General features: G+C 42.2%; 1 protein-coding gene across 2 annotated transcripts in view; it reads left to right on the forward strand.

The window, feature by feature from the left end:
* The window catches only part of RNF150 (ring finger protein 150), a 121,966-nt gene that overhangs the window by 95,023 nt on the left and 4,954 nt on the right, over nucleotides 1-21,989 (forward strand). The window contains exon 7 of one of the 2 annotated variants that reach the window (XM_032186254.1): nucleotides 18,864-18,970. In XM_032186254.1, coding sequence (XP_032042145.1) covers nucleotides 18,864-18,970 — 107 coding nt within the window. Of the gene's footprint in view, nucleotides 1-18,863; nucleotides 20,085-21,989 lie in introns of those variants that run through there. The other variant, XM_032186255.1, reaches the window with a different exon arrangement.

The following is a 21,989-nucleotide window of genomic DNA, read 5'->3' on the forward strand; positions in this document are numbered from 1 at the left end:
CGTACTGCAGTAGTGAAGGCTCCCATTTATATGTCTCTGCATACCGTTGCTGTGGCAGCTACCAGCTTGCCTCTCTCTGTCACAGATTACTTATTCCTGCCTCTGTGTTACCCTTCTGCTGTGTGGCTATGTTGCGAGCCCAATCCAGAAGCTAACCTTTTTTTCCTGGGTTATTTTCCATTTGGATCAGTTCCCTGACGCAGAAGTAGTTGTGCCAGTACAACGGGAGGAAAGAAATGTGGAGTACAAGAGAAGAGAGGTCCGAATAAGCCAGCTATAATAATGCTATTGCCAAAAACAAGCTCAGCATCTCAGAAGTACAGCTAGACCCTACACAGCTGTCTGTTTTGCCCAGAAATCAGAATAACCAAATAGGCAAAGTAAACAAGAAGTTTCAAATTTCATTTGAATAATCACACCAGAGTGTACAAGCATCTTGTTAATAGTCTCTGAATATGAAAGACATAAGGGATTTATTATCTATTATGATGAAACTCAATTAGTAAGGAAAAGTGTCATTGTAAAAATTGTGATGGCACACAAATATGTCCCTAGAAATACCATTTCCAATTGTTCTGCTCGTGCATTATATATGTACAGGGGAAAAGGGGATCTGAGGGCTGGGATCAGGGTGAGGTAGCTTACGTCTTTATTTATACTTTACTGTCTCAGGCAGGCATCTAGATAAAGCATTGAACAACAACGTGTTTAAAGAAAAATCGACAAACAATGTAGAGTCAAATACAAATCTGAACTGCAGAGAGATGACTTAATACTAGTTGTTCTCTTTGATTTATTCTTGGAGAATGAAAGCCTTGCCTTGCAAGAGATGTTCGGCATTTTACTTGCAAGCTGCTTGATTATTTGGGATTCAATCTCACATCTCTAATGTCTGTGGAGTTTTTGTTCTCATCAGTTTTTACACAAAAGCCTCCACTGAAGTCATCAGGAAGAGCTTTTTAAGTTACAATGTGCTTCAGAGATTCTCAATCTTTTTTCTGATCAATTCAGGAACAAAGACAAATGGGAGACACAAGGGACCAGCTGGGATCAGCACCTGAAAGTAAGAATTAAGAAGTCAGACCAAGCAGCAGCCGTGTAGCTGGGCAGGCAGAGAAAAGGCAAGCTTCCAGGGTCAGTCCTGCTGGTTGCTGCCGTTGTTTCAGGCAGATAAGCAAAGCAAAATTAATGTTTGAGTGTACTGCACAGACCCCAGAAGCCCCTGTCAGGGTCTACTGTAGCAGTCATTATATATACAGATAGTAAAGGATGGAGCCACTTCTGAAAAATTCATGGGTAATAGCACATACAGAAAGCAAACAAATCTAATAAATTTAGCGGGGAAAGAATGACAGTGAAAAGCCAGCTGTGCCTATGGGAGGGTGAAAGTGTGAGGCTGAGTTTCTACGAGCATACTGGAGTTGCTCGTAGAAAGTAGTGCCGTATTTGCCGCAGTCATCTTTGATGCTGCTTGCATCGCTTCATAATGGAGCATACATTAGCTTCAGCACTCTCATAGTGTCACGACAAGTTTGAAGGTGACTCAAATGAAGAAGTAAGCCAGGCAAAAGCTCTACTGTTGTGCTATTTCTAGGCATTGTTTTTTTGTTTGTTTTTTTTTTCTCCTTATTCATCTAGGCTAGTCAGTGAACATGGAAGAAAATCATTTTGCACCTGGAAACCATCTGGTTTCTCACAAGCATTTAAGGGATCACAAGCGTGCTTACACATGCATTTCATGTGTTGTAACCAGCAGGTATGAGTTGCCTTTAGAAACAGAGTAAGTGAAAGAGCTGTGTGTATGCCTGTGTGGTTTTGTTTGACAGATAAATAATCTTTCAGGAGATATCTGGCCTGCAAGAAACATCCAAAAGTGATGTTCTTTAAGTTTTCTCCAGATTCTTGTAGGGACAGCAAAAAAGAAAAGGTAGTCATATTTGCTCATGGAAGGAGACCAGTCATGTCCTAGCGTGGTTTTGAGACAGCTCGTTCTTTTGTTACTTACCTCCAATTCCAGCTGAATTCAGGGTGCTTCAGAGATGCTTGAGGGTGGTGACCCCAGCAACCAGTCAGTTCACCTAGGTGAGAGAGTTCTCACTAAATCTTTAGGAACTTGACTCATCTTCATGTGCCGGGCGTGGGCAATTTTGACCGAAGATAGCTCCTGAAGCTGGTGCTTTGAAACTGATAGGCCAGGTGGAGAAACTGTCTTATGGGTGTTCTTGGAGAACATGAATGACCAGAAGAAATGTAGGTAACAGGCGAAGCCCAACATCCAAAAGGAAATATCCCAGCTACTGACCTGAGTATTAGGAATGGATTTTCTCCTGCCTCAGAGTCTGGGGAGATGAGGGAGGTGGGTAGGCCTTCACATTCTCAGATGCTGAAAATAGGACCCACACACTTGTTTTTTAGCCCAACTAGATGCCATTTTTGCCACTCCACTGACCAGGTCAATATCCTGAGGAATATACTCAGGCTGTACTCAGCATAGTGCACAGGGGCATCAGAGCTGCATTAATGAATATCTGGGCTTCCAGAGTACCCACAGAATATATGATGGAATATCCACTCAACTCGGTATGTTATTGTGACTGTCTTTTGCAAGTGCAGACCTGTGACTGTTCTTTTCACTGTAATTCATATCAAACATATCTATCTGAGGCACTCAGAGAGCAGACAAGAACATACACTCTGTTTTGACAATAATTAGAGCCTATGTTAATACAGATATTAACGTGCAAAACAACTTATCTGCAGATCTCTGTGGTGAATTTCTGTTATGTTTGCCACTATCTCGGTACCATAGTGCTGTAAGACAGTGAAGAACCATATTCCTTCAAGGAGAATGCATTGAAAATGTGTAGAACAAAGATAATACTAGCAAAGTCAGAGAAGCATAGCAGAATATGAAAAGCACTTAGCTAAAATAGCTTTATTAGATTGCAACATCTCAGTGAAAAAAAAAATCACCCGAAAAAGGTTTCAGATCTGCCAGTTCCTTTTGCAGTTAGGTAAATATGGCAATATTTTCAGCTGCTAACATTTCTTTGGAAGGCAGCCTCCAAATGTGATGTCAGGTACATATGACAAACCTTGCTTCAGGTTTTGCCTCATGTGCAAGGGATATTGAAGATGAGACATCGCTAAACTTTATTACTTCTTTATAATTGCTTTTTGAAAAGGTAGTGGCACCAGAAAATTGTCTTTCTACGCATGAAAAGCTATCAGTCTGTAAGGCCAAAATAGTCTCAGAGTAGGATACTTTAGAAAAATGACCCTTTGCAACCTGCTCTGGGAGATGTAATGTGCATTCCCAGATGCTGAGCAGCCTGCAGCCTAAAGGTACACTTTAAAAGAAACACTTTTTCAGAAAAGCTGTGATAGGAAGACTATATTTTCAGTTGTTCACCCTCAAAAGTGCCTTGTTAAACTACCATAATGGCTGCATATTCCACAGGGTGGAAACAATTACATTGTGTGCAGTAATTTTTTCTTCTGTCTTTCTTAAATGAATCCTAAAGTTTCTTTGTGATTATGATTGAAACATGCAAGTTCACTTTTCTTGGAGAAACAGAAAATACACTGTAAATTCATATTCAGCTTCTACCAGTCCTCTTTTCAGACTACGTAAATAATGTCACAATATTTTACCTTTAGTTTACAAAACAAAACTCCCAAGGTCTAAATAGTCTTCTGGAACCACCACTGGAAGAGTGGAGTTGAAATTGAAGAATTTGGATGGAAAAGAAGGGCAGAAGGGGTTAAAACTGAACTTAATTTCATGAAATGTTGACTCTGATTGCAGTAGTGTTCCCAAGAGAACTAATGAATCAGTGCAGAGGCATTTGAATTCTTTGAAGTTCTATGGTTGGTTTCCAGGTTTTAAGACAGCTTTGGTATTTTAACTTTTCCTGGTACCTATCAGTGCGTATCTCTTTCTTCTACATCTCTGAAGAGTGTGAACTCTCACAACTCAAAAGAAGCTGGAATAGGAGTATATATTCACAGCAAGATCGAAATGGACAAAATATGTTCATACAGGGAAACAGCATTTGAAAATTGCTCTGTTCCAATTTGAAGATGTACTTGTGAAGAGTTAGGGAGGTCTTGATCTCCAAGTGACCTGATGACCGTATTTTATTGTAATATTCCAGCTGCAATTTGTCAGAACTTAAATTGACCTTCCCTTCCACTGGTCAAAGAAGAAACTCCAGAAATGGATGTCTCTGTCTTGGCCTTTTTCTTGTTCTCTTGAGCATTTCAGTAAAAATCCATGATGAAACCAAGGAAGGAGGGTTCTGATGCCAGAAGCTGCTCACCTGAAACTACATTGTGACTGCAAGCTTATTTGAAGGAAAATTTTAAATGGCCCTAGGTTTATGTAACCTAAGACCAGTTTCCTATTGATTTTCCTACTGGGTTTCCTGCTAGCCAGCCCCAGGCCTTCAGGGACACTTGGCCACTGACAAGTCAACCTGGGTGCCAGGACTGAGGTGCCCTTGAGGCTGGATCTAGTGGCATTTGGGTGAGATCGTGTTAGTCTTGCTGCTTATTGGCATGGTTGCCTCTCTCTGGGTTTTAATTGTCACATCTTGCATTTTGGAAGCAGCTAAGCAGAGCTAGCTTTGTTGTGATGCTACTTGTGTGAACGGAGAGCAAGGAAAGCAAAGAGGAGCTGGTTGAAAAAGGAGAGGGAGTTTGCTTGTACCCTTGCTTCAGGGTGATTAGAAAAAACAGTTGGCCACACATGTCAGGGAGTCAGATCAAGTTAAATTGTGCCATATCCTTGTTCGTAAAGGCTCATTTGGGTTAGGAAAGGGAGATAGGCAGGAAGGAGAAAGGGGGTTAATTAAATTAATTAAAAATCTTTAACTCAATATGCTCGTTAGTTTGGTTTCAGTTTATGTAAAGGCTGACTTTTTTCTTTAAATAAGTGATTTTTTGTGGATGCATTTTCAGACAAGATTCGAATATAGCAGGCCTGGCCTGGCAGATCAAAGATTTATTTTTTAATAGGAAAAAACAAACATGTTGTCAAAGAAATGAAACTGTTGACCTTTTTCTTTATGAACACTTTTCTCAGTTGTTGTTCTGTACTCGTACACTTTTATATGAAAGTGCATTAATATACACAGCCTAGCTTGTCGGGATGTTATCTGGTACACTAACCATGCTAAGAGAAGAGAACGTTTTGGATGTTTCTTTTCCAAGTAGATGGTGGTTCTCTACATCTCTTAGCCATATTTTAATCCACGCTTCATGTGCCTGTGATGAATTTAAATATGCTTGGTTTTCTTTCCTTATAGAATGCTTTTGGTTACATCAAAAATATTGCTAAATCCTATAACCAAACTGTGAAAGCACCTTAAAGGAGACACGACAGGCCTTAGATTTTACTTGTCCAAAAATAGTAGGTTTGATACAGTCTCCATACCTTTTTTTTCCTGATTCCTAAACTAATGGAAAGAGCCACATTTCTTCCAAAGACAGCTCTGTATATACAAATTAAATGAGATTCAATTATTTAGGCTGACAGGCAGTCCTGGCAAGCATTTCTGCTGGATACTCTGGACTGTTTTCAGCTATGTAAGTCTACTATTCTCATCCTGCTAGTACTCAGTCTCAGTTATACAAGATTTATAGATTAAACCACCGCTGAGAGTGTCATACCCTGCCTGTCAGTCCATAGGTGTCCACAACAATTTGAGCCATTTTGCATCCCATGCTAAGTGGCAGCCCACGGCCTGGCACAAGTCACGTACTGCTTACAAGTGCCCTGTGGCACACAGGGACCTTCATGGTATGTAAACCATCTGAACAGTGGAAAGCTCTCGTTTTGGGAAGTATGGAGTGCAAAAGTTCACATTTTGTTGGGGAGAATGCGGTCTGTGACCAGGGTCAAATTCAGTTCTCAGTCAGAGCAGAGACGGCCACAGCCATGGGTGGAAACTTGCTGATAGCAAAACTATTGAGTAGGCAGCAGGAAGGATCAGAGCTGGAATAATTTCTGTTCAAAAACTGTATAATTACACCAGAATCTAATATGTGTTTCAGGGTTTGATAGGTTTGTGAGGTTTAAAAGAAAGGAGTGTTAGCAGCTGAACTCATCTGTCATCAGAGGATGTAAAAAAAAAAAAAAAAGTTTAATCTCTGTGGGTTGATGTTACATGACGGGTTCTTTTGAAAAGTAGGTGTGATAGCTTTTAACTGACATCTGGCTGCAGTTCTGCACTGACAAAGAGATGAAGTAAGAGGCTGGGGAGCTCATACAGTGAATGATACTAATTCCTAGCAAATCTGAAAGGGATTATATTGTGCAGCCACTACAATAGTGGAGAGTAGGCTCAACTAGCCAGGACGTCCCTTGCAGAGTAAGTCTCCGAAGGCTTCGTCTTTAAGTTAAGAGAAATATTCCACATTAAAAAAAAAAAAAAAAAAAAAAAAAGTTGTTCTACTGTAGCTGTTTTGAAGCATGATTTCTGTGCTATCTGCCCTTTCTTGCTATTATTTTATTAAAACAACATCGTCACTTAGACTCCAGAGAAGATGAAAAATCTGAAAGCAGTGAAGCATTTCACATTGCTTTAAAGGAGACATTTATGGAAGCTCCAGCAGTTGGTACTGACTCATCTGCAGTATTTGCCAGTGTTCAGTGAAGGACAGGGCTGTGCTCTCCGTGTGTGCACGAGGGAGGATGGGATACATGCACCTATCAAGAATGCATCTGAACACAGCGCACTAGAAATGAAGCTTAGACTGTTCTCAGTTAGGGTAAAATTTCCCTATCTAAGGATTCTGTGAAACTGAATATTAAAGCTTTCTGGTGGAGTATTTAAGTAGTCCTTAGGGCCGCAAAAGTGTATAAAGGCTGTAAGAAACTTGTAGGAAGGAAATTCAAATTAGAAGAATATGTTACTTTGAAAACATCTAGAATTTATTTTTAAAAAAACTACTGCAATTTAAATGAAATTAAGGGCTGACACTTTTGCTTGTCACGTTATTTTTCTTCATTAAGAATGCACATATAAATGGATGAAATTGTTTCTTCTGTATGGAAGGCTGAATGTTCATGTTTTATTTAATCGATCATCCTATTAATTCTTTAGTGTTCTATGCAGGCAAAAGCACTTGGTTAATCAATTGGATTGGCCTCCCCATGTATTCAGAAGAATGTCTGTTTACCTGTGAGCCCACCGCAGCATTGCAGAAATAGTACAGCTGTGGGGTATGGCTGTAGTCATCTGTTCAGGTTCTTAATTTGTTCCAATGCCTGTATCAGAGCTAGCTGCAGGACGTGGCATTCCTGCTGATGCCCTGTCTTCAGAAATGACTACGTCTTCCAGCACATGGTGGGGCAGGGAGCTGGGCCAGACACCCTCCAGAGGTCCTCCCAACCTCAACCACTCTCTGAAGCTGGTGAGACTGGAAAGCGCTCTCATTGCTTTTAGACAGGGGACCTCTTACAGAGTCACCGAGACACTGTGCAGTTGAGGCTCCATGGTTCTGTTCTGTTTTTTTCTCAAGAGATTTCTTGCACAGCCAAAGTGCACTTAAATCAATGTTTATCTTTTGAGCTACAGTAAGTAGATAAGCCATGGCCTCTAACAAAACATATAATTGAGCTGTCCAATTCAAATCAGGTTAGACTGTCCTGTAGAGTTCAAGAACATATTTTCACTGGGTTGTTGTGCTGTTCCTGTGATGTGTTCTCCATTTTTATGGACTTACAGAATTGATCTTTAACCTGAGCAAAATACTTTGGTCAAATGTGTCCCAGTGTTTTGGGGGCATGTGTCTGACAGTCCTACAGGGGCATGAGCACATGGTGGGGACTGGAGATGGTCAAATCCTGCAAGTCCACGTGTGGCTGGTGGAAGGCAAAACACTGCTTTCACTGCGTGGTGTCAGAGGAAAAGGCAGCAGCAGAGGAAGCGTGACACAAAACGTTACAGTCCCTGTGTGTGTCTGCTGTTTGTTGGCAGCTCTTGGGTAGGCAGAGGTGCTGGACCTTGTGGGCAGATGCCCACTGAATGCCATCCTAATCTGCCCAGACTTGGCAGGCAGAGCAGTCCCACAGCTGTGCCCTGCCTTAGGCACTGGAGCTGTTGCTGCAGCAGAGCCAGCTCCATTCTCAGGCGTGTTGTTCCCTTATACTAGGCAGGAAAGAAGCCTCTTTCCCCTTAAGGTACAACTTACACTGCTAAAAGCTGTATTTTGCGTAGGAGTAAAGATGACATCCCATACATTGGTTCTTCCACCATGACTGTGTTTTGTTGGTGCTTTTTTTTCTCTTTTGCCTTCATTACCATGTGGATTTTTTCATATTTAATGAGAAGACATCCCTGGGTGGAGTTTTTATTATGGACGTTTCTAATGGATTGAAATTTCAGCCAAGGATCATCATCACCAACATGGATGGTGAGAAAGCAATCTGTACTGACACACACAAAATTCAAGAGCCTGAGAAGTGCTGGGGTAATGACTTGTCCCTTTATCCTGGAAATGTCCTGAGATCCCAGGTGGAACCTGTTGGAAAGAAGGCAGGAGAGACAGTAGGAAAGATGATGTGCATGCATTTTGTTCAAGTAACCCCACCACCGCTGGGCTTTTCAGCAATCTCCTTGTGTGTGTTTTCTCATTAAATCTTCTAATATACATGCACAGCCATTTTTGTGATGCCTTTGCACAGGGCTGTTTGTTGTAACTGCTCTTGAAAGTTCAGTCTATGATTCATCAGTGTGATGGTTTGCTAGTGGCCTCACGTTTTGGAGAGCTTATGCAGTAAATGGTATTTAAAGAGGCAGATTTGAAAATTGCACACGTGATGCCATGGTGAGCAAGCTCAGCCAGACTCACATGAGCTTGTTGAACCCCCTCATTCAAGAATTAACAGGAGTTCACTTTAAAGCAAGCTGTTGTTTTCTCTTACAGCTGTGTGCATACTTGTTGTTGAGGAAGCAGTTCATGGTGATTAAGCAGAAATGGTTTTTTTTTCTGCTTGTCACAGCAGCCTACGTTTGACAACAGGTTCTCACAATTAATTGCCCCCATGCAGATTTTTGCTGGCTAGTAGCCACCTTGTACATGAGCTGAAGTGAGAGTGAGAAGCTTCTGGCGTCCTTGAAGAAAAGCTGCAATAAACTGATCTCGCTTAAAACAGCCTCACCAGATCTGGCTCTGCAGGCCCCCTTTGATGCCGTAGTCTTGTGCCTTTGGTTTGCTTCTCCAGGCACTAAACCCTGCTTCACGTGTTCCCCTGAGTGCCAGAGGTGGCATTCCCAGGCGTGCCATGGCTCTGGCTGTCTTTGCAGGATCCAGCAGTGCTGAAACCATTGGGCACAGCTCGTAGCAATAGGCTGCAATTTCCCCCAGGTCCATCTGGACCAGCAGATGCTGCGGAGCCCCAGCCAACACCCATCTCTACAGGTGCTCTGGGACAGGCTCTTCAGCTGCTGCAGCAGGGAGGAGGGTGCCCGTGGGGCGAGCATCCCTTCCCTCACTCCTTCCAGCCAGGAGCAGGGCACAGAGCAGCAGAGCACAGCAGAGCTGCTGTGCAGGTGTGCTCAGTAGGGACCAGCAATGAGAAGGAACGACCTCAGCTCTGTGCAGCCACAGCTGCCAAGGAGTTCCCCAAGGAGAGGTCACGATCAGACCAAGAAAAAGGTTTTGGAAACCCCTAGCTCACATTGAGCCTTCTGCTTTGATGTTGTATTGTGCCTTGGGGGGACTGCAATACCTCTGTGGTGTGGGATTTGTGTGGTGTTGGCCAGGATGTCTCTATATCATTCTGAAAGGATGTTTCCTCCTTGTGCTCGTTAAGAAAAGAACAGAACTGAAGTTTCTCTTACCATTAGGTGCTTGTTCATTGAATCTAGTGCATTATGCGTCTGAGTCAGACTGTAATTTCCTTCTGCTTTCAGGCTTGCAGGAAGCAGAGTGCACTGCTGACATGTGCTCTTAAAATATAAACAGAAAAGTTCAGTGACAGCAGCAGTCACCAGTATATAGCCCATGGAAACTGTGATATACAGTTAGATTGTGTGATTATGCTTCTTGTATGTAAAGTCCCTTTATTATGCCAGCCTGCCAATAGGCCGTAGAGCATGTAACACGTGCTGGTGTTACACACTTCTCACCTCAGCTACTGAAAAAGTCCTTGCAATATTTCTTACGTCCTATTGACATGAACAAGCATGATCATTTTTAACTTCATCACTTAATGCTGTTTGTTTTGCATCACCGAGGAGCCCTGGTCATTCAGCAGCTGCCAAGAAACGAAGTAAAAAAGTGGTCTCCAGGGCTCACCTGGCAGTTTATAGGTTCAGCATCGTGGTGCAGCAGGGACAGCCTGCAGATGTTGAAAGGCAGGGAGCGCCCCTTCCTGTCTCTACCTCAGGATGCTTCTCTCCTGAAGTTGGCTGCAATACTTGCCCTGTGACTGAGCCAGCCTCTTCAGCTGCTAACCTAGAAAACCTTTCTTTAAGTTATTTTTCAGCCATTTTTTGTAAATTAACTTCCTGGCCAACCAAAGGAATGGCAGGGCTGACTTCAGGGTAGATGTCAGGAGGGCAAACTAAGGCAGGGGAGCTGGGCCTCGCTGCTCGGATCTGCCATGCTGCCGGTACACAAAGCTATAGTTCAGCTACCTCAGAAACTAGGTCTGCATGCAGAGAAATGAAACAGAAGAGTAACAGAAATGATCAAAGAATAATGCCTGCACATGATGTATTCATAGCAGTGCTTGGGAGTGTGTGATAATAGGGAGTATAGTTCAGTCTGGGCCTAAGAGACTTATTGTAATTTGGTCAAGAGTTGAATTAGGCTTTTTGTTTAACGTGAAATGGAAAATTTAATTTAATGTTTCTTAAGATTCTTAGAGAAGTGTAGGAGATGTCAGGATGTTACCAAAAGCAGCTAAAATCTTTCACGATTGAAAACCTTTAAATCACTAAGGTCTTTAAGATCAAAACTGCCATGTGGTTGCAGCACAGTTCTTTGGTATTTCTGAATCTTTTTTATGAGAGATCTTATTTTCTGATTTTGAATCAATGCCTGAATAATTTCATGTGTTCTAAATAATAATTATTTTTAACATTTATTTCTAAAATTTACCGTGGTCATCAGATGAACATGCTCTCCTGACCAGAGTTACAGCTGGTGTGGCATGTTGGCACTGACAGTGTCTGGTGGTAAATGGTAAGAAGGGCGTGCAGCAGCATCCCACTGCTGCTCTCACCTTCCAGACAGCAGGAAGGTTCAAGGAGGAAGGGAAAAGCAGCTTTGAAAAAGGTTTAAGAGGCTGGACACCCTGCTGCAAAGGAAGCAGCATGGGTCTTGTCTGGCAATCAAACATGGGGATTAGCTGGTATGAGAGAATAGAGGGCAGTGCAAGGGACCTTAGTGTGATGACTGCATCAACTATTCAGATAATTTCTCTTATTATATTTTGACTGAGTTTCCAAGCGACAAGAGGAAAGACCCAAGGCATGGGGAGAGAGAAAATGATATTGCGGTAACTAGACCACAGAAGGAGTTTCCCTGCTGGTCCAAGGGCAGGAACATAATGAGCATGACCCATAAGAGTAAGGAGAAAGAGGAAAGCATACCAGAAGCAAAAATTCTAGGTTTTCTCATGCCATACTTGGAAAAGGCATGTTCATTGTACCACAAAGAGGGCTGGCAGCTCCCCCCTGAGACAGCTGATCAAGAGTTCCCAAAATGTCAGCCAGTTTCTTATAGGCAGAAGACAAATCAAAGTGTTGACTCCTAAAATGATTTTACTATGTGCTGTGAATTTCAAAGACTTGTATATTGATTCACAGACAAAATTCCAGAGAGGTAGTATGTGCTCATTAAAATATATATACATTAATAAAATGAAAAGAATATATATCTTCCAGCCTATCAGGTCCAAGTGTCACCATGCAATAACATCTGGTATATGTTCTGCCCTGTTTGCTGAGCTAGGAAGCAAATGTGTTTGCTATCTGTTCCATGTGTTTTATATCATCTGTATTTATTTATTTATTTATTTACCCTTTTTGGATAGAACATTTGGGTGGTGACACTTTCCATGCTGTTTATTAAAGTGAGTTTCCTGGTCTTGCCAACGCACAAGATGTCTCCTCAGGTAACTGGTATTAAAGTTTATTGCCAAAGTATAACATGTTCCAAATTTAGGCTTCAGAAAATTGGTTACATTACTAATAACGTGCCGCCCACCTTTTTTTGTTTGTTTTGATGCTTGACTTGAGATACCTGGATATGATTTCCAGAAGTGCTGAGTACTTACAGCTGTACCTGAAGGTCGCAGAAGATATGCCTGGGGCATACAATGTGCAGGTTAATGCTGTAGCTGAAAATCAGTTGTAGCATGTTTCGTTTGGGCACCCAGAGTTGGTGAATACTTTGAACAGTGACGCTTCTCCCTCTCAGTAGCTCATTTCTAGAATGATGGCGATGCTACCCCTTCATACCACAGGGTGTTTGAAGATGAGGAACTGCATCTTTGGCTGTTTTCCATGAAAAGATGCTGTATTTTCTCCAAAGATGTATCTCCTATGGAAAGATTAAAGAAAGCTTGTTACCCTTTCACTCATTAACACAACACAAATTGGCTTTGCAAATGATATTTGTGTTTTATGTCATGTCCAGGCCCACCTATGAAGGCCCTCAGCTGCTTAGATCCAGTTAAACACATTCTTGAAACGATTTCTTACTGAATCTTGCCAGGTCACAGCGTTTGGTTCTTTCTGGTGTGCTGATATTTGGATAGTCTTCGCAATGTTCTTCAGATGCTGTCTGCATTATCCTCAGGATGAAGCAATGTTGCCATTAGTACAGTCACAGAGCTCTGGCTTGTTGTCTGTGGAACAGACTCTAACCTTTTCTTCCAAAAAGACTTACTATGCTCAAGTACTTTTCCCCTTGCTGTGCAGACAAGTTTGTCTGCAGTGCTAGGGAATACCAATAAAACACTTCCCCAGGACTATGTTCTCAGCTGCAGCCAGCCAGACTTCTTCATCCATTTTATTAGCCTCTGTGTACAAAAGAACCGTGTTAGTAACAGGTTTTTTATAACCCTCTCCACTCAAACATATTCCCACTGCTTCTTTTGCATTAGAGATTTTATAGGCATTTTTAGTGCCTTTTATTTCAGTTGTTTTGTTGGTGCTGTTATGGCCTGATCTAAAGTGTTATGATTATCAGGATGATATGGAAGGAATTTGGCACTTATTTTATAAAATGATCCAATAAAAAGTGTTGGATGATTAATTCGAGAATAATTTTAAGAATCAATAGTGTTTTTACAGAAGACGGTTGTAGCAATAAAAGAAGTATGATTGGTACTGTTGTGGAACTAGTTGCCATTTGAGGTGCTAACTTAATAGGACCGTGCTCTTTTTCTTGTGGATCATAAGCAGCAAAGCGATGCTGTGGCAAGGTCGCGCTGAGGGGGAGCAATAAGCTCTGTAATAGTGAAGTGCGTGCTTGGGCAAAGAAAAATGAGGGCTCTAGAAATGTCTCCTCTCTCCTGTCATAACTCAAATGTGATGGATAGCGTGTTCGGGTTGTTACACTGGAAGCAAAGTCTGAAAAACACTGCTTGCCTTGGCAGGTCACTGTGGCGTTGTCCTGACCAGAATCTGTTTTTGTAAAGGTCCCTTATCGATGCCTCTACTGACCCTGGATGTATTTTCTTCTCGTGTCCTCAGAGCTCCAGCTGATGGTCACATTCCTGTTTTCTTCTGGAGCAAAATGCTTCGAGACACATCTGACTGGGGACAATGTTTTTTTAATAGAAGCGAGCACCGGACTAGGATAAGGTTTATGCCACCACGTAAATTTTAGATATTTTTCTATACCTGAGGGCATACCTGTCACCCAAGATTGTGTGAATTGGCTTGGTTCTACCTTCAGAAGATGAAGTGGTATGAAATTGGATATATTTCACAGTAGTGAAAGTGTGAAATGAGTAATGAAATAAAGCCAATTTTTTGCCGTATATTTATTGTCAGAACCAGGTTTTGGAGTCCCATTGTCTGTTCTGCAATTTCAGCCACCTAGAGATGAGGTAATAACTAATAATATATTTTTTTCAAAGTATTTAATTAGATGAAGAAATCAATAATTGTTCATTTCTCCTCAAAGCTGGGCATCTACTGTCAGGAATGGAAGGTCTGGGGAGAAATAAGACTGAGCTAAATGCTGAGCTTTAAAGATAGGCAAATAGGTTACACCTCAGTCAGTAGCACGATAGCAGGTTTTTCGTGCTCTCTGGTTCCTGACATAAGATGAAGAAAATCATTAGCAGCTGCACCGCTCTGTGCAGTGGTTTAATTGCATGCAGCGCAAGACTGAGCTCTTAGTATGCTGAATTAGTTCACGGAGCGCTGATAATAGATGAGGGAAGGGAGGCTGACTCCCAGCTGAATAGTTCATTGCTGTGGCCCATGTTTTTAATCCACAAGAATAGGAGATTGCTGCCTTTAGTTACACTTTCAGTAGATGAATTACACATTTGGTGACAGCTCTCATTTGACATGTAATAATCAATACTTCCCTTACTCCCCAAAGGATGTAATAGCAGAGAGCTACCTGGAGGTCTAGAGGAGGAAAGAAGTCTGTCATCTTAGGCAAACCTTACAAGCATTCAATGCTGAGCAGCTTTAGCTGAATAACATTTTATTGTATTTTTTTTTCTGTCGATTTCCTGGATGCAGATTGATTGCAGACCTCTCAGCCCAGCCAGCGGGTTCTGCAGCTTTACCAGCCCTGTGAGCATGTAGGGAATCTCAGCATCTGCGGCAAGGAAGAGCAATTTTAGGAGAGCCCCACTGCACAGCCCATGTCCTAGGGATGTCAGAGTGCAGTCAGATGCAGCCTCCTTGGAAGGAGCACAGTGGGGAACAGGAGTGAGGCCTCAGTGAGTGCAAAACCCACCACAGTTTTACTCCTCATCCTTGCTTAGGTCATTACAATTACATCTCGGTTTGTGCTAATGCCTGTATGTTTACGTGCAGCATGTGGCATTTTTGTAAATGCACTTTTCACTCAGTGCTGAATGCTTAAGTCCTTCCCAAGACTCTTGCAAACAGTGTCAAATTCTTAGAAACTACAGCCTAACTTTTTTCTTTTGGCATATTCATTAGTCTGTGACAGCTACACACTTACTCAGCGTTAGGAGTAGCAGCAGCAGTAGATAACCATCACTAGTGTGAAGTCTTACTGTTTTAAAGCACCCGGGTAATTAGCTATTTTCATCCTTGTTCGATTGCAGTTATACTCCAATATAAACATTCCTTAATGAACTTTGCAGCAAGTGAGGCTTTACTACTGTTGCATAGGGCAGTTCCACATCCATGGGGTAACATTCTTCCCATGTTAGCAAAAATAAGTTTGAAGTAACACTGGCTAGAGAAAGAGTTTGCTTTATTGTGCCTCTCTCAAATGAATGTGTGTCAAGGAATGTAAGTAAGTGGAAAAAGTCTGTCTGGAAGTAGGCAGCATGCTGTGGTGTATTGCGTTTCGCTGACACGAGAGGAATGTGGCAGGGAGGTCTACAGTTGCTGGCTGTAGGCGCTAGCACTCAGGCTGAGAAGCAGATTGGGATGTGCCTTTTGCTTCATTAAGCAAAAGGCTTTATGCCTGTGGCATGAAATGCTATAAAACACGGTGGAAGTATTATATAGTATTTGTTATTAGGCAGGGCTGTCAATATTAAACATCCAAAATTACAAGTGATACAAAATAAAAATGTGTAAATATTTGGAATTAAAAAATAAATAAATAAATTCCTTTTTGCTTCTCAAGATTTATTTATTTTTAAGCGAAAGCTGAGACCTTCACTGAAAAAGTTGAGATCCTCACCTTACTTCAGAGCTCTAAGACAGACAATAAATTTTACAAAACTAGTAAAAATGTGATAAAAGTTCTCAGCAGTGAGGCAGGCATGCTCTGGAGAAGCCGTGCGACTGTGTAAGCTTTGTCAATGTAAATGGGAGCTAAAAGCCAGGGATGCAAAATGCAGGCCAAGCTCCTGGCACTTGCAGTTTGCTTACCTTTAACAAAGGTCCCTAACTGTGCTGGCTCACGTTACTGAGCAGCTGGCCAACAAAAACCCTCTCACCGGTCTAGAAAGCCTGTGCTGTGTGGGGGAGGCAGAGCAGAGCAGTTTGAAGACTTGCAGCCAGATCTGCACCCAAAGATCCCAGCAGATGGTGTAACCTCAGCAGCCTCCCTGAGATCCATCATGTGTGTGTTGCGGTCGGTAGTAGGACTCTATTTACAGGACCGAGCACGTAATGCTGAGGGATGCATTAATTTCCTTGTCTTGCCTGCATCTGCCAAAGAAATGTCAGCGTTGATTCTGCAGAAGGGAAAGGAGTGAGGAGTGGTGATGTCCAAGTTTTTCTCCTCGCTCTGCTGAAGCAGCGGGCTGCAGCTTTAGGATGTTGAACAACTGTACTGTTAGCAAGCGAGGGAGATGGAGCGTCCACATTTCTGGGCGCTTCTGCAGAACTGGAGAAGCAATGCCAGCACATGGACATGTTTAGGATCCTTTGTTCGTTTTTCTTACTGACCTGCACTTCAGTCGCAAAGAAAATAAACTGCAGAGCCTGTAGGACTAAGAAGGAAGAATTGCTGTAATTATATAAAGTTTTTAATGTAAAATTCAAGTTTGCTATTTTGAAAAGCTTGTGCTTCTGTACGTAGGTGGGTTAGAAAGTTGGTAGGCAAGCTGTAGATCTGCTTTGTTCTGTCCATTTTGAAGGCAGTTGAGATCTTTTTCTGCTGTGCAGCCCTGGAAGGAATGGCAGATCTTGTAATAACATTTCAGCACCACAAACACTTCTCCCTTGGCTCTCTGACACTTGGTGTTGGCCACTCGGACTGCCCATTCAGCATGCACGTGGCTCGCTCCCACCATTCAGCCCATTCTTTCCTGCACAGCTCTCATTCAGATGAGAATCACCTTTCTCTCTAAACACTCTGAGCAGCTATTTAACATTGCCATGCCTTGGGGACGCTGTCAGGAGAATGTCAACTTTCTCTTGGGTCAATATTTAAACCACTATTGTCATTGTTTTTTAAGAATTGTATTAGTTATACTGACAAATTCTAGTTCATCACCGCTGGTTCCAGTGGTCTGGAACCAGATGGTTCTGGCTCAGGGAGCTGTGACCACTGCACTCGGTGCTCTAGGCTGTGGTGTTGCACTTCTACACTCTTGGGTCTAGCAGTTCACCCAACGGTTCCATGTCATTGGAGCCCACTGAGGTCTGCGTGACGTACCATTGTTTGTAAGGACCTACTCCACCCCCAGGAGAAATATTTATAGTCTGAAGCAATGCCTTGAAGCGTTTTGCTACTGCCATATTGATGGGGGAAAAAATGCACAGTTATAGAGAGGCTGTGTGTATTAATTATTTATCTTGCAATCAAGAAAGTATAAAAATAATCCAGGGTGAAAAATGGGGAGGGTTCTAAAGGAACACGCTGGTTCTTTCAGTTTAAATAATGCAGACCTCACTGAAGCTTTCTCTCCAGAACATGAGGTCTAATCACAGCACAAATAAATAAATGCTTTTTCTCTGGAACTGACTTAAAAATCATGTAGCTCTTGAGAGAAGACTAATTGTGCTCACTTAACTTCAAGTAAATACATAAACTGTGAGGAGTTATTGTTTTCCTGGCTTCCCTGTAATCTTTCATATTTGTTATTTTTTAGATATTCAACTTCTAGACTTTTTAGCATCAGTCAAGCTCTGCTTCTATTGTCTGAAAAATAAATATGCAAAGGAAAAACTGCCACAGATTTTAATACCTTGTATTGTTACGGTGTAAGTACCATCGTTGTAATTAAACCGCTTGAACACAGAAACCATCAACTTCTTCTCTCAGGGACTCAGCCACCCAGGTGATTTTTGTGCCTTTGAAAATCTCCCCAGAGATCCAATGCACTCTGCTTCTCTTGAGTGTTCTTGAAATAAAATTAGCTTTTAGTCCTTTAAAATCTGTTGCTTTTATCTGCTACTAAATACATACAGAGTAAGCGCTGCAGGATCAAAACAAAAATAAGTTATTCCTCCCACACTTGTAGTTTTGATGGGATTTTCAGTTTCACAAAAGTCAATAATCTGATTCTTTCTGTATTTGGGATCGTGGCGGATTAAGGTAGGTCCGTTTGGACTGGATCAGGAACCTGCAAGGTGCCTGGAAATCAAAGCAGAGGGTGGGCAGAAAAGGGGCCTGAAAATGAGAGAGAAGGCATCAGAGGTGGCCTGGTCTCATGTGCTGGGACAGAACTAATGATCCCCATGTTGGTCCTTCCAGCAATTTGCCTAGCAACCTTGTGAAAGCCTCTGAGAACATAATTTATCACCTAGTGAGGGTCTGGGCAGATTTTTTCTGATTAGAAATTTTCCTGATGACCAACCCATTCCACTGTGCCCATGACTTTGTCCTTACCTTGTTGCCTCTGGGGGAGAGAGTAGGATGATGGCAGGTCGGGGAGGGGGAAGAAGGTGAGGGAAGTGTGCAGGTGTGTGAGAGGAAGGTCATGGGGATGAAAGGCCTGAACGGAGAGCCCTGGGAGGATGAGGAAGGGCAGAAAGTACTACTCATCCAGGCTCCTTGTCATCATGTTTCTCTCTAAAGATGGGGTCAAATTTGTGATGTTTTTGAAATGTTTTAGATATTGAGTAAGAGCAAAGTTTGGAAACTGAGCACAACCTCAGCTGTGGAGAAACCTGGATCTGCCTTTGAGTCCTATCTGCAAACCTGAAAAATGGTAATCCTTTGACATGTAAGCAAGATGCGAACATAATGCCTTTTTCCTGTCTTTTCTACCCTCACAGATGAACAGGAGCCAGCAGTCAGCAGTGATTCAGATATTTCACTGATTATGGCAATGGAGGTTGGACTCTCCGATGTGGAGCTTTCTACTGATCAAGACTGCGAAGAGGTGAAGTCTTGAAAAACAAACAGAGCTCCGACACTAAACTACAGGGGAGGGTCACAGGGAGGGACCGAGTCAGCTTCCTAGGATTTGGACCAGTCATGCACATGCCTCCAGAGCACTGTCACTCCTGCACACTCCATTCTGAGATGGTCACGAAAAGCAATAGCAACAGTTGTGTCTGCCTGGATGCAGTTCCGTCATCTTACATACGTTTGGTTTGTTCACATGGGAGATGAACACTTCCAGTTTACCCACGTGCTTGAGAGCAGTCATGTAACTCTTCATGGCTCATAAATACGCAACTGAAATGACAGCTTGAGTGTTTTCTACACTTGTTCGCTCGGGTTTTTGTTTCCTTTTTTTTTCGGGGGGGAAAAGACGTACGTTTGTTACATTTGTTTGTTTATAGTTTGTTATGGATAGACACACCCGTTTTTGTTGACTGACGCCCAGCTTTTTCAAGAGTTCAATCCAGAAACCTGAATTCCTGTTCACTGGTCACTTCGTGATCCAACTCCAGGACGTGTCATTGCCTGTTGCTTCTTCATGAAGTACACAGGGCTTCAGAAGGATGGTGCACCAGCACCCTGTAATAATGTGAAGCCTGCTTTCATTAAGTGGAGCCTTTGAAACTGTGTATTCTGAAGGCCTTTATCTGTAAGAGAGCTCTGAAATAACAAAGATTGCAGAGATTTGGTTTAAAACAGCATTATGTTGACTTTTACATAGAGCTCTATTTGAGACAAGTATGGTGCAGTGTGGAGGGAAGGAAAGAAAAGCATTAAGCTTCACCCTATGCTAGATGTATACTACCAGTAGCGGTCAGTACATTGACAGCCTTCCTTCAAGTTACAGGGCTACAGCAGGAAAAGATCTAGTGTAGCATCGCATCTTTGCTTAATTTTGCAGACCAGATCTGACCAGTAGATCAGATGGAAGAGTGTCTGAGGGATTTCCAGAGGGTGCTTGTTAACAGCTGTGCATTATGCAGACAAAAAAAATGTTCTTAGAAGGGGTCTGGAGATGCTGATATCAGTGTCAGAAGTTGTTGATGAAGCGGGAGGCAGCTGGATGAAATGTTTACTTACCGCTTTGTTTTTGGTTTTGTTTTTTTCTTTCTGCGTTTCTCTTTTTTTTTTTTTTTTTTTTTTTTTTTTTTTTTTTTAACTGCAGCTTTTGCCTGCTTGTTACCCAACACAAGAGTTCAGGTGGTTCATTGCCGTCCAGAGTCCCTGTTAACATTGCTGCAAGCATAACAGAATACTTGCAATTTATATAAGTATGTATACCAAAACATTTTGGGTAGGGAGGAAGGAATTTGTAAATAAGGAGAAGTAACGCAAATCAAAATGTCTAAATAATAATGATCTGTGATTATTATTAGTCCATACTGAATTATGCTTTCCAGGAAAAAAAGCTTTTTTTTACTTGTTCAACCTATGATTTCATTTTTCAAAATATTCAACTGTGAAAAAGCACTCTTAGCTAACTGTTTTACAAGAGTAAATGCTTTCTGTTGATAGTCAGATGATTTGAATCACATTACTGGCTCCCGAGTAGGTCAGCAGAATCAATGATTTGTCTTATATCGAAATTTCATGGAGAGGTCAAACATCTTCGCTTGAGTCACAGCAGCATCTCAAAACGCAACTGTTAGCGTTCTTGCTATATTTAATCTTCCTTGTGGATTTATTCATTAGCTGTGGAAAACAGCTCCCACCCAAAATTCATTTTATCAGAGCTTGTTCAGGAACAAATGCAGTTAGAACCATCCCCAACATTTTGGACAACTTGCATTTTTATTACAGGAAGAAGGAAGGATTATCCTCCATACTTTTGGTTCAGTTCATTTTATAGCTTGTTTTTTGTGATGTTCTCAGTCCCTAAATTGCGGGGTATGTTTGAGGCTTCGAAACCATGATCCAGACATGTGCTGTTACATTTTTATATGCCATTCAAAAGAACATCTCTTTTTAATTAAAGAGATGCAAGCAGCTGGAAATCTGTTGTAAAAAGGAAGTTAGAGACTGTTCCGGAGGGCGCGGCTGAGTCACTCTCGCCAATAGTTGTGGTTCTGTTATCACATTTTCCTTATTCTTTAATACCTCCTCTGTTCCCTGCCACCCTGGGAAAGGCCCACACTGTCAGGGGAACAGATGCTGAAATTTACCCCTTCACAAGAGTTCAGACAAGGTACCGATCACATCAGCTCCACTTAAGCTCTGGAAGTAATGCTGAAGTAGGATTTAAGTGGTGCTTATACCTCATACTGGCCCTCCACATAGGAGGGAAATTCATTGTGAGTGACTTCAGGGGAAAGAGAAGCTGGTTATATACCCAGTCAGGGCTCCCTACGGAAAGAACACACACCGGCACAGTTTCTTCCCTAGCGCTGGAGCCTGGGTGCTACATGTCACAGGAACATCACGAACACGATGTCCAAGTTGTCAGTGATCCTCTAACATCCGCCCGCAGCACCCAGCACGCAAACAGAACTCCTGGCTGAATCATTTGGGTTGCAGAGGACCTGTCACAAAGTCTTCATTTTGTTTTACAAGCTGAATTAACTTAATGGACAAACTGACGGAGTCCCCCACAGCACAGCAGAGCAAGCGAGGTCTGAGTTTGCACAAGAGGCTGGAGGGAAAAAAAAAAAAAAAAAAAAAAAAGAAAAAAAAGCAAGGCAGGAGGTGATGCTGAAGTGGGTCGTTTGCAGGCAAAATCCTTAAAGGGAGCTGTGCGCAACAGGACAGCACACAGACTGTAACTACGACCCTCCCCATATCTCTAGAAGCTGGGAAGGGGTTTTGGGGAGGGATCACACTCTGCATGCTGTTGCTGTAAGTATCCCATCCTAGACCTGGTCCTTAAGGGGCCAAGGCTGGCCAGGGACGGAGTGCTAGGCTGGGTGAGATGATTTTGTGCACCACCATATTATGGTCTTTCAGAAGAGTCATCCTAGCAAATCTGGGTCAGGAGACTTTCAGCTTTTGTTTTCCAAATTCTGCAGTTTTGCTCAGGA

Source organism: Aythya fuligula, chromosome 4, assembly GCF_009819795.1.
Source record: "Aythya fuligula isolate bAytFul2 chromosome 4, bAytFul2.pri, whole genome shotgun sequence".
Lineage (NCBI taxonomy): Eukaryota > Metazoa > Chordata > Aves > Anseriformes > Anatidae > Aythya > Aythya fuligula.